General features: G+C 36.5%; 1 protein-coding gene across 1 annotated transcript in view; it reads right to left on the bottom strand.

Annotated features, from left to right (window-relative positions):
* The window catches only part of GABRR3 (gamma-aminobutyric acid type A receptor subunit rho3), a 64822-nt gene that overhangs the window by 10058 nt on the left and 36515 nt on the right, over positions 1-18249 (bottom strand). The window contains 2 exon segments of the mRNA XM_006171552.1: positions 7-171; positions 14586-14738. Of these exon segments, the coding sequence (XP_006171614.1) occupies positions 7-171; positions 14586-14738 (318 nt within the window).

Raw genomic sequence — 18249 nt, 5'->3', positions numbered from 1 at the left:
GCTCTTCCACTGTGGTGAGGTAATTCACGGTGGCATATTCAATGACTGACAGGAACACAAAGAGGGAGCTGACCCACAGGTACACATCCACGGCCTTGATGTAGGACACCTGGGGCATGGAGGCACTCACACCGCTGAGGATCGTGGACATGGTCAGCACCGTGGTGATGCCTGCCATTTGAGAACAGTGACAAGTTCAGTGACAGAGACATTGGGTTCTGAGGTCTGGTGCTGGCTCACACCAGCTGATATGTTTCTAGAACAATATCAATCTGGTGATCCAAGGGGGAAGGAAACCTCTGAATGCTTATCTAGCACATATCTTGGGCCTAGGCATGAAGCCCTCACTGAATCTTGATTTGTGCCTCCTTTCCTTGCTGTTTCCCCCAATATCCACAGTTTCCTTTCCTCTGTCAGATTTCACAGAGCTCGATGTGCCTGCCTCTACCTGCATATAGGCTTTCCTGACCATCCTAAAAAGGTAAAAATGTATTTGATTTAAAAAATTCTTCTGGGAGAGAAATTCCAAAATTCTTGCCACTAATCTTCGTATTCACAACTTTTACAGTTAAGAAGGTGTCTTTGTGTCAAACTTCACTCTTTCATGCTTCAAAAGGAGCTCATTGTTTCTTGAGTTATCTTTAGTGGCATTAGAATTTCTATTGTACATCCTATTCTCATAGAGCATACTTAGAAGTCACCATTATTCTTTTTGTCCCTTGTCAATGAAACTTCAGTTCTGCTAAGAATCAGAGTATAAATGTGCCCACGCAGGCTTAGTTCATCGTCACTATTCACTGAGCAACTGCTAAATTCCAGTCTCTTTTCCCCCTTTTCTTTCTCCTTCCCTTTTCTTCCAATTTTGTTCCTTTCTACTGCCTTCTTCTTCCATTCTTCTCCTTTTCCTTTCTCTTCTTTGTTCTCTGTCATGATCATTAGAGGTGGAGAGATCAGGGGTCTGGGGGACAATGGAGAAAGAAGTAACTCTGAACTTTCCTTAATAAAATGCTGGCCTTGGGGAGGGCCATTTTGTGTCGACACTAATTTCTCAGAGGGCCATTGCCAGAGCACTGCCTGGAGAGAAAGCACAGTTCTGTAAATATTTGAAATGTGCTCTGGCTGGCATGGTTTTATTTCTTAAATTCCCCCTGGGGAGGTGCAAATGGAATCCTTAATGATTTTTATAAGTTGTGAGGACATTTTAATGTCAACAGACAGAGTCCCAAACAGCAGGAAGAGCACCATGATTTACTTCTAAATGTACAGACACAGCATGTAAAAGGCTTTCACCAACACATTTCTATCTTTTCTACATGATTCTGCAAGGTTCTCATCTGAGGGAGGCTCATATCAAACACAATGACAACTCTATACAACCATTTAACTTCAAATGCCATTTTTAGTTTGTATGATCAGGATCAACATCACGTGGCAAATTTCCAGTCCCCATGGAAGGGCCCAGAATCTCACCTTCACACCGATTTGAACTCCAGAGGAAAAAATGTACATGCTGCTTTAGCTCTTAACATTAAACACGGGCCACCGTCTCACCAAGTCCCAGGTTGCCCCTAACAGAGGCACTATCAACAACCTGCATGTCAGTGGATGTTGCTGTGCTCCTTGAGTCCAAAATATACTTGCTATATACACACGGGGATGAATAATTTTTATTAACATCACAAGGGATAGCTGAAGCCAAGATTATTAAATTGCACCGGCTTGCTTTTATTGAATATTTATTTACTACTTCCCTTGGTAAATATTATTAGCCACAGATTGCATAAAGGAAATATGAGCTGAGAGTAGCTAAGTAATTAACCCAGGTTTTGTCAGGAGCAGGATTCAAATCTTTCCCTCTGAGTGTAGGACCTGTGCCTTTTACATGCAGACTTATTGCCTCTCATTCTGGGTCTATAAAGATAATTTCCTTTTTTTTTTCAAGATGATAAATGGATTTGTATAGATGAAAGACCTCTGAGCTGAGATGCCTTGCAATTGAATTTAGAATTAGATCAAGAGGCACAAAGAAGAAACTTCATGCTTTTCAACAGACCAAAAGTTTTATTTCCTTCAAGATTTCATTGGTAGGAATTAAAGGAATCCAGGGCTAGCATTTCTATTTAGCAACTAACAACATAAGTTCAGAAAAAAAATTTAAATGCCTTCTCTTACTGGTTTTCTAAGACATGGAAGTTAGATTTTGATATTTTTTTCAATATATAGTAACATGAGATGTAGTAGACAAAGTAAAGGTTTAAAACAAACACACAAGTATATATGCCAGAAAGGTCTTATCATGTATTTGAAACTAATGACCACTGGTCTAACAAAAAGGAATCACATTATCTGTATTTGCCAGAAACCAACAAATGATCATTCTTTTTCTTTTAAAGGGTGCTCAGTTCAACTAATTTACTATAGCCTTATTTATTTTAAAACTAGCATTTTAGTTTTTTCCTGTTTAAAGTAAGCAATAAAAAAGAAGAATTAAAGAGTGGGGAGGAAAGATTGTTGGGCAGAGGAGATGAATGATGAGAAACCTGAGAGATAAATTCCTGAAGCAATAGAACTTGAAGTCAGGAGTATTACAGCTACATTAAACACACTTATTATGTCTTGAGCCACCCTTCGGAAATACATTAATCTTGACAAATAGTTTTCCTTCCAAGCCCATTAAAGTTAACATCCCGCTAAAGGAGTTTTGAATTATATGAAGTGACCAAGAAATGTCATGTGTTGGGATGAGAAAATTATCTTCCCACCTGCTGATATTGCTAAGCACAGTTAGGAAACACTGTGAGAAAATATTTAGACCGGACATTTGACTCAACTCCCCTGAGCCCTTACAGCTTTGCCATATTAAATTTTAAAGACATCCATGACATTCTAGGAACCCTTCAGTGTGGAGAGAATGAATCATCTTTGGATTTCATTGACCACTTCTGGCCATAGATGGTGGAGAGTGTCACTGACCAGTGCATAGTAGCAGGACAGACCAGCATCACTATAGAACTACCAAGCCTGTTATCTCAGTAGTTGTGCTGTAGCTAGCTCCTTTGAAGAGCAGGGTATCTACATTTACCTTCAAATGGATAAAAACATTTTCCTTATGCACCTAGGAAGAAAGCAAATACTAAATGATATGAGGAAAAAGAAGACAGGTTGGACATTTCAACATCACTCTATGGCCAGAAACTAGCACCAGTTTTCCCATAGTCCAGCTATTATCACTAGAAGTTCTGGTAATCTCTATGGTGCTTAATTACTTCTGTCCAGTTCCCTAGATATTCACTTTTCCAGGCATTGCCATATTCTCTCTTAGAAGACATTTTTCTGCATGAGTGACTACAGGCTTGAAAGCGTTGCTTGCTTTCCTCTGCCACATCTGTTTCTCAGTTAATGATCCTATTGCTTAATAATTGCACAGGGAATGGCAGACCCCATGTATAGGCGTCAAGCAAGAATGACAGTGCTAAGGAAAAAAAGGGGGTGATAGAAGTGAAAGGAGAAAGAATAGCACTATTCCTTCCTCCATCAGGGTTAAAACATTCTTGAAAACTTTATAATTGCCTCATAGTCTCACCATATCAAGTACAATGGAGAGATATAATAATATTTTTGATCCATTACACATTCTGAGATACTCTAGCTATTATCTTATGAGAATTGCCTAATCACAATGGATAATTCTATGTTATTCAGCCTCTATTGTTTTTTATCTGAAATATTACAAATATGGGATCTTAACCAGCCAACGAATCACCCTTTATTGTTTTCAGTTAATACTAAAAATAGTTATTAAAAACACGATGGGCTAAAACACTGGCACCCTAATGACTGTGTATTGACATAAAATATGTGCAGAAGGTCACTACTAGCCACTGCAGGAACAAAACAGTGGCAATAATTATCCTTGCAGAGCTCACATTTTAATAGAGGAGACAAGAGAAGCTACCTCTGCCCATAGTTAAACATGAAGTAGAAGAAGTAAGTTACCTTGGGAGACATACCAAGTGCCCGTGGCTCAGAGATGGCAGAAACTATGTGTACTTGGAGCCATTGGTAAAGGCTTCTGGCCATTGAGACATGGTAGAATTTTGGACAGAGAAAGATGGGTAGAGGGTATTCTAAGCAGAATGAGAGTCTGAACAAAGAGGTGAGATAAGCAATTAGGGGTGGGGGGGCTATTTGAGAAAACTGAAGGCCCTAACTGATAGAAGCTTATTGTGAGAATATTGGGGTAAATTAAAATAGCTAATAAAAATATCGGAGCTCCAACATGCTTGAATTTTATATAAATAATGAATAATGTTTTAGTATAACTATACCCATGTAATATTTGGGATATACTTAATACTAAAGCATTACTTGGTTTTATCTAAAATTAAAATTTAAAGTCCTGTATCTAATTTGGTAACCATCAGGGGCACCTTGGATTCCAAATTGAGAGTTCTTATTTCAGTGGCATTTCGAGATGAGAGTAGTATCGTCACATTTGTGTTTTAGAGGTAGTCTATAAGTAGGACTGAGTTGGATCAAGAATAACAGAAGTGAAATAAGCAATTACAAGGCTTGTACTACAGCTTCATTCACATTAATAAAAGGTGCGCCTTCCTCTGGAGGACACCACCCAAATCCATGTCTCATGGAGCCTAGGCTAGAATTCAGCTTCTCACCTACATCTGGGTCCCATGTCAGGAAGCCTTGATACATGCCCTGGGCATGTAAGCCTATCTAAGGACAATCCAGAAGAAGGTTAACAAGAGTTAACACTTGATGTGGGAAGAGAAATAGAAAAGAGACACTAAGCAGATTTGGGGACTTCTTATGGAGAAGACTGACTAAGGATTAAGATACTTTATAGCCACAGTTCTTAAAAGTGGGTCTACGGATCCCTTGGGAATCTCCAGTAATTTTTCAGAGGGTCTGTGTAGAAGAATTTGATAACAATACGAAGCTGTTATTTACTTTTTTACTGTGTTGACATTTACACTGCTGATGTAAAAGCAATAGTGGGTAAAACTATTGTTGGCTCTGCATGAATAAAAGCAGCAGCACCAAACTGAAATAGTAGTCACTGTATTTATTTAGCTCCCAGCACTCACAGTAAAAAGAAAAAATAATAAAAATGACTAATTTTATTAAATCTAGCTTTTGATGGCATGGCTTTTTAACATTGTGGTTAATAAAATGGGAATTATATAGAAAGCATGTCTGCCTACCAAAGTACAAAGACATTTTTATGGAAATGCACTTAGACAATTGAATTGTGAGCTGAACTAGACACTTTTTAAAATGAAACAACAATTGTACTCAAAGGAGCACCTGAAGACAAACTATGGTTATTCATATTTTAGTACTTGGGGGCCAGTGTGGCGTGGTGGTTAAGGTGCTAGACTCCTACATGGCCAACAGTGGTTCCAGTACCAAACCTAATGGCTTAAAAAATTATGCTGGGCACATGTGTGTACATGCACAGAAGCTTGGGAGGAGAGTAGAGGAGAAGGGATTGTGGTGGCCATCCTTCTTGGGGGATGATTTCTCACATTCCCTTTTACTATCATTCTGCAGCAGGTGCATGTCCCTCTGGTAAAAAAACTTAAAAACAAATAAACTAACAAACAAAATCTATATGTTGGTACTTGTCAGGCATTTTCCCAAATCTGAGCAAAGTAAGCATAATGCTTCAAGTAAAATAACTAATGGTGTTGGTTGTTAATGATAAAATTTGAGTTTTCCAGCCAAAATAAGAATCTTGACATATTTGTTACTGTAAACTTAAGAGCTTCTCAGTTCTTAAATATTTTTGATCAAATCAGTGTAATATTAGTGAATTTGAACTTTTAAATGATTGTGTAGTGAGTTCTATAAACATTTGGAAGATCTGTAAAAAAAAAAATGCAGTGAACTAATGTTTCCCAAATGACAAATTTAGGGTCAAAAGTTCTAATTAAAGAACAAGACAGACCAATGTATTTTAATCAAACAGAGTAGAAAAAAGTTTGTTAATATGGCTTCAGAGTCCATGTTGAAACAAACCCTTAACAATCTATCACTGGCTTGGCCCCACCCACTGGGAGACTTGAGCCTGACTTCGGCAGGCCTCCTCTCATGAGTCCACTCTTGGGACCTAGGAGTAACTTTGGAACTTTTGGTACAACAGCCTGTGCATTGTACAATGTGTGGCAGGTGACTTGATCCTCTTCACTAAGTTGTATTTCCTTAGCTTGTTACCACCTCATTAAGAGCTGAAAGTTTGATAGAGGAGCCAAGCACCTGAAATTACCCATAACTGCTCTGATCTGGGAGACACAGTCCTCAAATAGGAACACATGTGATTACTAAGGTTTCTAATGATACACAAGCTACTCCAATAAATAGAAAAAAGGGAATACTGAACCAGATGACCAAAAATCAGCACAGATCCTGAAGAAACATGAGAAAAGAAGGGAGGCAGTTCTCCCCCAGGTGAGCATAGTAGCTCTTCACTAACAATGGATAGCACAGAGGAATACACAGAAATGTCAGAAAAAGAATTCTAAATATTCATAGTGACAAAACTTAATAGATGCAAGAGAAAACAGATAATCAGTTCCAGGAAATGAGAAAATCATTTCAGGACATGAAAGGGGACTTTTATAAAGAAATAGACACCCTAAAAAAGAATCAAACAGAACTTTTGGACACGAAGAATACAACACAATAAATTAAAATCTCCTTAGCATTAACAGTAGATCAAACCATGCAGAAAAAACAATTTCTGACCTTGAAGATGAAGTCTCCAACAAATAACCAAAAAGAATAAAAAAAAAATATTGAGAACAATATATGGAAAATTCTAGACATCATGAAATGCCCAAATATTTGTATAATGGGTTTTCCAGAAAATGAAGAATCTGCTAAAGGTGTGGAAAACCTCTTTCATGAAATACTATCTGAAAATTTTCCAAATATAGAGAAACATAGAGAAATTCAGACCCAAGAAATAAAAAGGACATTAAATAGAATCAATACAAAATATCTGACCCCTAGCACATCATAGTCAGATTGGTAAAAGTTAAAGACAAAGACAATATTAGAAAAAATGGCAAGGGAGACATGTCAAGTTACTTATAAAGGTTATCCTATTAGACTAATGTCAGACATCTCAGCTGAAACAATGCAGGCAAGGAAAGAACGGGAAGATGTATTCAAAACATTAAAAGACAAACAATTTCAGCCAAGAATACAGTATTCAGCAAGATTATCCTTCAAATGGGAAGAACAAATAAAAATATCTTCAGATAAACAAAAAGTGAAAGTATTCACCAATAATAAACCAGCTCTACAGGAAATATTGAGAGGAACATTATATCAGGATAAATAAAAAGAGACAAACAGAAATAAGAGAAAAAACCAACCAAGAAAATGGTTAACAAACCCACAGGAATACGTCCACAAATATCAATAATGATGAATGTTAATGAATTAAATACTCCTATTAAAAGACACAGAATGGCTGAATGGATACAAAAACAGAAGCCATCTATATGATACTTACAAGAGACATACTTCAGAGGCAAGTAGGTGGCATGGTGGTTGAGGCACAGGATTCCCACATGGCTGACCATGGATCGAATCCCAGACCTGGTGGCTTGCCTTTTCACTCATCCTCTCTCTCTCTCTGTGTCTCTCTCTGGTCAAATTGAAAAATAATAATAAAAAATAAAATTTAATAAATATTTCTAAAAAAGAAAAGAAAGAAACACACCTTACTGATAAGGAAATACATAGACTGAAAATGAAGGGCTGGAAAAAGATATTCCATGCAAATGGAAACCAAAAAAAGCCTGGAGTTGTGATACTGATATCAGACAAAATAGACTTTAATATGAAAGATGTAAGAAGAGACAAAGAAGGACATTATGCAGCATGAAAAGGACTTGTTCACCAAGAAGATATAACACTTGTAAATATCTATGCACCCAACACTGGGCACCTAAACATGTCAAAGAGAGACTGTTAGATCTCAAGGGAGAAATATACTGCAACACAATAATTGGGGAGGATCTCAACACCTAAATGTCTCCTCTGGACAGATCATCTAGACAAAAAATAAACAAATATATACAAGATCTAAATGATACCATACGTGAATTGGACTTGATAGACATCTATGGAGTATTTCACCAACTACCACAAAATATACGTTTTTCTCACCTCCACATGGAAAATTTTCAATGGTTGACCACATGATAGGGCACAAAACAAGCCTTTACAATTCAAATGTTAGAAACTGTATCCAGCTTCTTTTCCAAGCCCAGTTAAATCAAACTTGAGATCAACTACAGAGAGAGCCCTTGAAAATACACAAACACATGGGAACTAAATAACCTATTCCTGAATGACTTTATGACTATCAAGAAATTAAGACTGAAATCAAAAGGCTCAGAGAAACCAATGACAATGAACAAGCAAGTGTTTATAACCTATAGGACACAGCAAAAGCAATCTTAAGAGGAAAGTTCATAGTAATTAGTGCCCACAAGGAGAAAACAGAATGGTGGCAAATAAACAACCTAAAGACACAACTCAGGGAACTGGAAAAACAATAACAAAAAAATAATTCTAGGAGAAAAAAATAATAAAGATTTGAGCAGAAATAAATGAAATAGTGAATAAAAGAAGTATATAGAAAATAAACAAAATCAAAAGATGGCTCTTCAGAAGATAAACAAACTGACTCATTGTTAGCTAGATTAATCAAGAACAGAGAAAGGAACCAGATAAGTCAAACCAGCAAGGAAACAGGCATTATTACAACAAGCTTAACAGAAATAAAAGATACCATAAAACAAAAAATACTATGAGTGACTATATGCCAACAAACAAGAAAACCTAGATGAATTGGACAAATTTCTGGACACATTCAACTTACCAAAATTGAACCAGGAAGAAATAGAAAGTCTGAAAGCACCCATTAACAAGTAATGAGATTAAATTATTAAAAAAGCAGTCTTCCAACAAGAAAGAGCTCAGGTTCTGATGGCTTTATTTCTGAATTCTATAAAACTTTTGAAGAAGAGCTAACCCCAATTCTCCTTAAACCATTTCTAAAAATTCAAAAGGAAGGAATACTCCCAAATTCATTCTAAGGTCTCCATCACTTTAATTCCAAAACTGGACAAAAACATGCCAAAAAACCAAACTTCAGGCCAATATCCCTGATGAATTCAGATGCAAAAATTCTCAAAAAGATATTAGCAAATGATATTCACCAACATATTAAAAAGATTATATACCATTACAAAGTAGGTTTTACTACAGGGCTGCAAGGATGGTTCAATATACACAAAACAATAAATGTAATATATAACATTAAGAAAGAGAAAGTAAAAAAAAACCATATATATGATCATACCAATCAATGCAGAAAAAGCATTCAATAAAATACAACATTCCTTCACAATTAAGACTCTTAGCAAAATTGCCATAGAAGGGACATGCCTCAGCACAACAAAAGCAATGTATGAAAACCCATAGCTAACATAATACTGAAAATCTAAAAATAAATCCACAAAAAAATTCCTTGGGATGATAAATGAACATAGTAAAATGAGAGGATATGAAATCTACATACAAAATTCTACAGCATTTTTACACACCAACAACAGACAAAATGAGACAGAATTGAAGAAAGTAATCCCATTTAAAAATAACCACAAAACCAATTAGTTATTGAAGAATAAACCTTCCCAAAGATGTCAAAGATCTCTACAATGAAATACTTGATAAAGAAATTAAAAATGATATTGAAAAGTGTAAAAACATCCCGTGTTTCTAGATTGGAAGAATTAATATAATCAAGATGTCAATCCTACCCAAATTTATCTACAAGTTTAATGCAATCCCATTCAACTACCAGAGCTATTCCTCACAAAAAATAGGAAAAATATCATAAAATTAGTTTGGAATCATAAAAGGCCCTGTATCATCAAAACAATACTGTGCAAGGGGAATAAAGTAGAAGGCATCACACTTCCCGACCTCAAAATATATTACAAAGTTATGATAATTAAAACATCACAGTGTTGGGAAAAAAAAGTAAAGGACAGGTAAACCAATGGAATAGAATGAGAACCCCTAAATAAACCCTAAAACATGCAACCAACTGATCTTTGACAAAGGGCATAAGACAATCCAGTGAGCAAAAGAAAATTTCTTTAGCAAATGATTTTGGGAGAACTGGTATCCATCTTCAGAAGAATGAAACTGGACCCTCATCTCTCACCACTAACAAAAATCAACTCAAAACAGATTGAGGATCTAAACATAAAACCTCAAAGTATAAAAATACTGGTGGAAAACACAGGAAAAAACTCTTAGATACCTTAGAGTAGGCAAAAACTTCTTAAAGAAGACCCCCAAAGCACAGGCAATAGTCCCAAAAATAGACAAATGGAACTATATTAGGTTGAGAAACTTCTGCATAGCAAAACAAACAATAAGTTGAGTGAGAAGACAATCCTCAGAGTGGGAGTACTATATCTCAGAAAAGGAACTGATAATCTGAATATACAGGGAACTCAAGCAGCTTACACACACACACACACACACACACACACACACAATCAGTCAATTAAAAGATGGAAAAATGAGCTGAAGAGACAATTCTCCAAAGATACATGAACGGCCCCAAAGCATATGAAAACATGCTCAAAATTTCTTATCATTGGAAATGCAAATCAAGACCACAATGATATACCACTTAGCCCCAGTCAGAATGACTAGAATAAAAAAAAAATGTTAAGTGCTTACAAAGTTGTGGTGAAATGGGAACTCTCCTACACTGTTAGTGGGAATGCAAATTAATACTACCACTTTGAAGAATGATATGAAGATTCTTCAGAAACCTTCAAATAGAACTACTGTACAATCTACAACCCAGTAATGCCACTCTTAGGTATTTACCCACAAGAGAGAACAACCCTCAGTCAGAAAAATGCTTGCACATCCATGTATATTGCAGCATTGTTTACAATTGCTAGGACATGGAATCAATGCAAATGTCCAAAAATAGTTGAGTGGATTGAAAAATGTAGTATATGTATTCTATGGACTACGACTCAGCCATAAAAACAAACAAACAAAAAAAACCAATGAGACCCTGACATTTGAAACAAAGTGGACTAATATGGAAGACTGAATGCTAGTGAAGTTCGCCAGACTATGAAAGAGAGACTTTATATGTCTCTGCTCAATATACACCAAATACCTGTACTCTATAGCAGAAACTGAAAGTTGGGAAGGTACAGTAGCAGGGAGGGCAGCTGTAGATACTAGAGATAATAAGGATAGGGGTAGTATGGGGGTGGGTAATGGAGGTTTAATTGTTATAAAAATTGAAAAGCCATTTGCTGATGATAATGTATGTACTAATGTCTTTGTCTTGACTAAAATGCATGGTATTCATGCTGGAAAAAGTACTGTTATACATTGTAAAAATATATGTGATTAAATGTAAGTTAAAATTTAAAAATAAATAAAGAGAAGAAGGTAAAAAATGGATCTATCATTTGCTGACTTTTGGTGTAATGTGAAGTAATACAATCCATAATTACCTGGAAAGACCATTAAAATTACTTCTTTTTCTTACTACATGTCAATTGTGGTATAATCTCTCCCTATATTGCAACCAAAATCTATTGTAATAGACTGAATAAAGAAGCAGAGATAAGAATCTACTTAGCTTCTCTGAAACCAGACTCTGAAGGTTTGCAAAAAAAAAAAAAAAAAGAAAAGAAATGCCACTCTTCTCACTAATTTTTTTAGAAGAAAAAGTTATTTATATATTTTCATGCTTTTAATGAGTTTATCTTGCTATTTTAAAATAAATTCTTTTTATAGTTCTATTTTAATACATAATATGGCTATTATACCTGTAACCCATGAAAACAAAAACTCTCCAGGGCCTGCAATAATTTTTAAGTATATAAATGGGTCCTCAGACCAGTCTGAGAACCCCTGTTAAAGAATAAACTGGAGGAACCAGCAGTTAGCGTAATGGCTATGTCACTGGACTCCCATGTAGTCGACTGTGGTTCGCATCCTGGACCTGGTGGCTTAAAACTCACGCTGGGTGCGTGTGCATGTGTGTCCAAGATCCCGATAGGAGAACAGAGCAGAAGGGATTGTGGCATGGCCATCCCCCCTGGGGGGGTGATTTCTTGTTTTCTTTCTCTGTCTCCCTGTCTGTCTGGCGAGCGCACTTGCCCTATAGCAAAAATCTCTCTCAAAAAAAAAAAAGAATAAACTGAAAAGAATGTTTCAAAGATAAAAGACTCAATTAATTGGGGACCCCATCACAGAAGGGGAAAAGTAAAGAGAGTAAGTAGGAGGGGTGTGGGAGAAGATAGTAATTGGGTCAGTTCTGAGTGTGTTGAGTGCCTATATCTAAAAGAAAAGTCCAGCAGGCAACTGGAAACACCCTCTGGAAGTGGAGAGAAAGATTTGAGATAAAAACACATATTTAGGGTTTATTTTCCTTAAGATAGCAGTTGAATCAAGGAGTGTGCTCCATTTGATATGAGAAAATGAGCAAATTCTTGGAAGAAATTATCCATACTTAAAGAGGAAGAAAATAAAAACAAGAAAGAGAATGTCTAAAAGGAGGAGAAAAATTAGACCAGTGCAAGGTAAGAAAAACTCACACATTGCGGTTGGTTTTCGCAAACAGTATGAGTCAGGCATCAAGCTAGGCAGTTGGCATGAATTCCCCTGTCTCATTCTCACAGTGACCTTTAGAAGGTCATATTAATAATTTCATGTTGCAGATGAGAGAGACAAGGCTGGACTTTTGGCCACTTTATTTACTTCTGAAGTCGAAGAGAATGCTGCAGAGAAGGTAAAGGAGGGAAATAGCTGAGAAAAGACACCTAGGATAGGCGAATAGATAGAACGACTTCCCAGAGAACTGGTAGCACAGCATTTGAGAAAAGCAAGTAAAGCAGAAGGCAAAGGATCTTTGAAAAAACTGAAAGCAAAAGACAGCATATAGTGGAGCTATTTGAATACTGCAGATCTCTTAATTTTCAAAAAAGGAGAGAGGAGCACTTTGGATTTGAATATCATTTTGCATAAACCTGCATAGTAATTTTCCTAGGATCAGACGTGGAGGCAAGAGGCACAGAATTTCAGGGCAAGTTAAATGTATTTGAGTGTTCTACATTCACCTGACCAGCCATTGACTTAGCTCTTAGTGGTCTCATATTCACAGTGTAAGAACAGAATGATGGACTTGAGAAATCAGTTTGAAAGTTATGTTCATAAGCCTTTAGAGATTCAATGCTTTTCTCATCCTGACTCCGAGGCTGCACATGGCACTTCGTTTCCTGTCCAGGTCTATATTGCCCCTCTGCAGTGCTGAGGTCAAGGCACAGAGGCTCTAATGTGAAGAAACAGTCAAAATAATTTAATTACTCATTCAGATGGCATTTTTCCTTAAAAATATTCAAACCTCAAATGCTTGTGGATTGAAGCTTTTAATAAGGGAGAGAGGTGAACAAATTATTAATATTAATAATATGTCTTTCAAATGATCTTTTGAAGTATGCATGTAATTTGTGAACATTAACTTAGAAACCACCCTTTCTGGGATGAATTGTGTGATAATTACAATGATTGTGAACTACTTACAACAATCTTCTCTCCCGATAGAGCATTACAGATGAAAGAACAGAATCGGAACGAAATGAGGGAGCTTTGCCCTGAACCAGCCAAGAAGGGAAGCGGGATTAACTCTTGGGTTCTCATTAAGTAACATGCCATCTAAGTGCTTAGCTTGGTACCTTCCAATTTGTAAGGACTCAGTAACTGCTAAGTGGGTCTGAAATGGCTCCCATAAATCAGCACGTGTGACAGTGGCATATAACATGCTGGATGGAGTAGATAATTGCCTTGTGTGGTGACTTAATGAGTCTGGGGATGTCTCACCACCCAAAGTCATTTGCCAACCAAAGTGCCACAGTATGTGAAATTCCACTGTAGTTGATTCTGATTTTAGCCTTTAGGTCAAGCCCAAATTTCTAATCAGTATTCCTGTTTCCAAATGCAAGCATCTCCCCATCCCCACCACAAAATAATCTGTTAAGGCAATGACAGTATAGTGTGAACTATTTTGAAGGTTCTTCGTTCTGTAATGTAAGAATTTCATGCACACTAACTGGGCTTAGATAAAGAATGAAGAGTTTTCTTTGAAAGAGAAAAGAGGGAAAATAGAGAGTGCTGGCTGGGGAAACAGAAAGAAAAAAGAAAAGAAAAGAAAAAAAAAGCTGTTATGCTTCATAATTTTACCCTCTTTTCTTATTACTATCTAGCTGCAGTCAATCAGCACATACTTCTTCCTTAAAGTCAGGGTTCCCAAGGAAAGTGTCCAATAACAATTTGCCCTTGAAGCTGTCAAAATCAGAACTTTAGTTGAATGTCTGTCTGTAATTTTCCCTGCTAAACCACTGTGCTCTTTTCCTCTTCATGTACCAGCCAATTTTATTGGCTTCTTTCCACCCTTCTCCCTTATTAATGTTTTTAAAAGGTGCATACGTATTTACCCAGGGAAACTCTTGCAGGAACAGCTCTTCGGTCAATCCAAAATGAAACCCATGAAAGCATCACCATCAATATGGCTGGGAAATAGGTTTGCAGTACAAAGAAGAAAATATGTCTCCTTAGCACAAAGTTGATGAAAAGCCTATTGTACCAACCTGTGAGAAAAAGCCAGCGTTTCATTAGAACAGGCTTCATCTTGGAAGCACCACAGTTAGTGAAACCACCTGCTTTTTTACATTCTGAGCTCTTAGCAGACATCCTGACATCTTCATCTTTGTTTACCTAGAACTAGCACAGACCTAGGCCCAGCACTGCATCCCTGTTTGCACAACTAACTTATCTGCTGTCTGTGTATAATGGACTCAAAGATTTTCCTCTTAGCTTCCATATTTGTAGTTCAGGGATGAATGATAATTACATTTTGTGGGATGGCCTTTAAAGACCTTTATCCACAGTGCATTATGTTTTCTCTGTTTCTTCTACAAGAGTAGAAGTTTTCAATACTTTGATGATGACTACATGAAATAGTCAATGAACTAGTCACTAGTTCTAACAAATCAAGAGAAACATTTTATCTTTTTTTTTTTCATTTTTTTGAGTTTTTTGCTATAGGGTGTGTGCGCTCGCCAGAAAGAGAGAGATAGAAAGCAAGAAATCACCCCTCAGAGGGGATGGCCACACCTCAATCCCTTCTCCATTCTCCTCTCGGGATCTTGGACATGCACACACACGCACCCGGCGTGAGTTTAAGCTGCCGAGTCCTGGATTCGAACCACAGTCGACTACATGGGAGTCCAGCGACATAGCCATTATGCTAACTGCTGGTCCCTAGAAACATTATATCTTAAATAAATATTCTAAATACATATATTGGGTCATTGAATTCCAACCTGGGATCTAGACAGCTAGATTTTCAAAGAGGAGAGAAAAGGGCATCCCTAAACTATTTTAAACTATGTTATTATTTTAAAGTCTGTGACATCAGAATTTGTCTTTGATAAATATACAAAGAAGTAACCAAATGATGCCATTCCTTTATTTCTTGTCAGAATTCTATAAACTCATGTTGGCAATATTATTTGTCTATGCTGTTCAAAGCACCAGTTGTGGTCACATCCACACACATATTTTTTCAGGTTTCCCTTTTCACAAGGACTAATGAAGTTTAGAGCCAAATTTTTCTATTCATAGGGCTTCTAAGTCCTGTTCTATAATGATTGCATGCCAGGTTGCTTATAATACCTTACCCTTGTTTTTTATTTTTGTTTCTCATACATTTCTAATTCAAATTACCTTGCTTTATTTGCAAAACTTATTAAATTTTTACTACAATAATGCAATGAATAATGAAATGAAATATGCATTCTATAATAAGTGGTATGATATATTCTTCTGTGGTAATTTCAGTTTGACACAAACTTATTCAAAACATGAGGATTATTGGTTAAAAATTATAAAACAAAATCACAGATATTACAATTAGAAAACCCTTCTATTAACCTCAGTAGCAATTTCTTAGGAAATCCAAGATAGCAAACCTATTAGACAAATTTGGTAAAGACTGAGGCATTTGGCCTGCAAAATACAACTTGCCAATCCACACTGTTTGGAAGACCCTACTCCCAGTATCCTATTCTCCATTAAGTGTCATTATCCATCCCTCCCTTACCTGTTTCTGAGTTTCTCCCTCACCCTCAGTTGATGTAAACATCAGGAATACCAAGCAATTTCACTACCAGGAGTAATAAGAGATACATCATATAGTGCATTCTGGAGTTAAAATATGCATTATTTTAAAGATACTCATTGTCTTGTATGACCCATGTCACAGTGCCATTTTATTATTGTATACAATTGTCAGTTTTGATTATGACTGTAGAGTAGAATAATGATATATATGACTTTATAGCTTTATATTAACATAACTACTGTGAAATTAAAAAGTAAGGAAAACCTATGAAAGTAATTAATAAAAACACTATTAATGTGTATGGTTTTCTGTTAAGTTTTTTTTTTTTAATTTGAAGAAGGCATGTGTGTTTGCCAGAAAAAGAGAAAAAGAAAGAGAGAGAGAGAGAGAGAGAGAGAGAGAAAACCCCCACTGAGGTGTTGTCACATTGCCATCCCTTCTTCTCCATTTTTCTATGCTGTTGGGATTTGGGGCATACAAACACATACATACCTGATATATTTTCCTTTTTTTCACTCCCTACATGGAAATAACTTTTTATTTATTAATTTTTAAATATTATTATTTATACATTCAATTGCTATACATTATTTAGATTGTAAAGAAAATTTACCCAGCATGAAAGACACCTCAGACCATTCCAGTTGAAAATACTATATATGTCATTATTGAGAGGTAATAAACCATTTCTATGTCCCACAAATGTCTTACCTCTCTATTTTTACTTTCAAATTTCGTTCACTATACTCTTCCCTCCTCCCACTCTTTCACTTTGTCCCAGTGTCCATAACAGTTTCAAAGCTTTTATGTCCTCCAATTTTTCAGAGTGCAAATAGTTGGTATATGTTAAGTGGAGACATACAATGTCTCTTTCATAGCCTGACTTGCTTCACTCAGTAATAAATCTACCATATTCATCCACTTTCTATCAAATGCCAGGGTCTTGTTTTTTTTATGACTGAATAGTATTCCATGGGGTATATGTGCCACACTTTTTCAATCCATTCATCTGTTCACAGACATTTAGGTTGGTTTCATGTGTTAGCAACCATAATAATGCTGAAATAAACATATATGTACAAGCACTTTTCTGAATGAGAATTCTCCTGTCCTTTGAGTAGATACCCAGGAGTGGAATTGTTGGATCATATGGTAGTTCTATCTGAAGGTCTTGAAGGAACTTCCATATTCTTCTCCTCAGTGGCTGAACCAATTTACATTCCCACCAGCAGTGTAGAAGAGTTCCCCTTTCACCACATCTCCAACAGCACTTATCATTTTTTTAAAAGATAACTGCATTCTTTCTTTACTCATAATGTTCTGAAGAATAATTGTCTTTAAAAATTTTTTGAGGGGTGTGCTAATCAGAAAGGAGAAATGGTACTCTGTTTTGTGGTTCTAAATGGAAGTAATCCTAGGGGAATATTGTGGTTGAAGCTTAAGGAAGAAAAAGTCCCTTAACCTTTTAGGGATAATGGTGCTGCCTTAGAAAAATGTGGATCCTTTATTTTCCATAGTACAGTAAAGAGTTTGACTTCATTTTTGAAGTTTAAATGCTGGTAGCTCACAATGCCTATCTTCTTTCCTTTCTAGCCCATGATCTGGGCAATCTATGAAAACAAAATGGGGGAATCAGCAGATGGTGGATTCCAATGTGGCTGACCACAATTTGAGTTCCAGACCCAGCAACTTAGAACTCACACCAGGTGTGTGTGTGTGTACATGCCCAAAATCCGGAGAAGAGACTGTAGGAGAAGGGATTGTGGCATGGCCATCCCCCCTGGGGGGGTTATTTCTCACTTTTTGTCTCTGGTGAGTGCATGTTCCCTATAGCAATAATCTCTCTTAGAGAAAAAGGAGAGAAAGAAAGAAGAAAGAAAAGAAAGAGAAAAAAAGAAGAAAGAGAAAACAGCCTGGGTTTCCCTCTTTGGGCACCAGCAAGAAGTTCAAACCATACAAGTTCTGCCCCATACAAG

The sequence above is a fragment of the Tupaia chinensis genome, unplaced genomic scaffold (assembly GCF_000334495.1).
Source record: "Tupaia chinensis unplaced genomic scaffold, TupChi_1.0 Scaffold149851_1, whole genome shotgun sequence".
Classification (NCBI taxonomy): Eukaryota; Metazoa; Chordata; class Mammalia; order Scandentia; family Tupaiidae; genus Tupaia; species Tupaia belangeri.
Note: the sequence above shows the minus strand (reverse complement) of the source record. Positions and strands in the feature narration are given on the sequence as shown.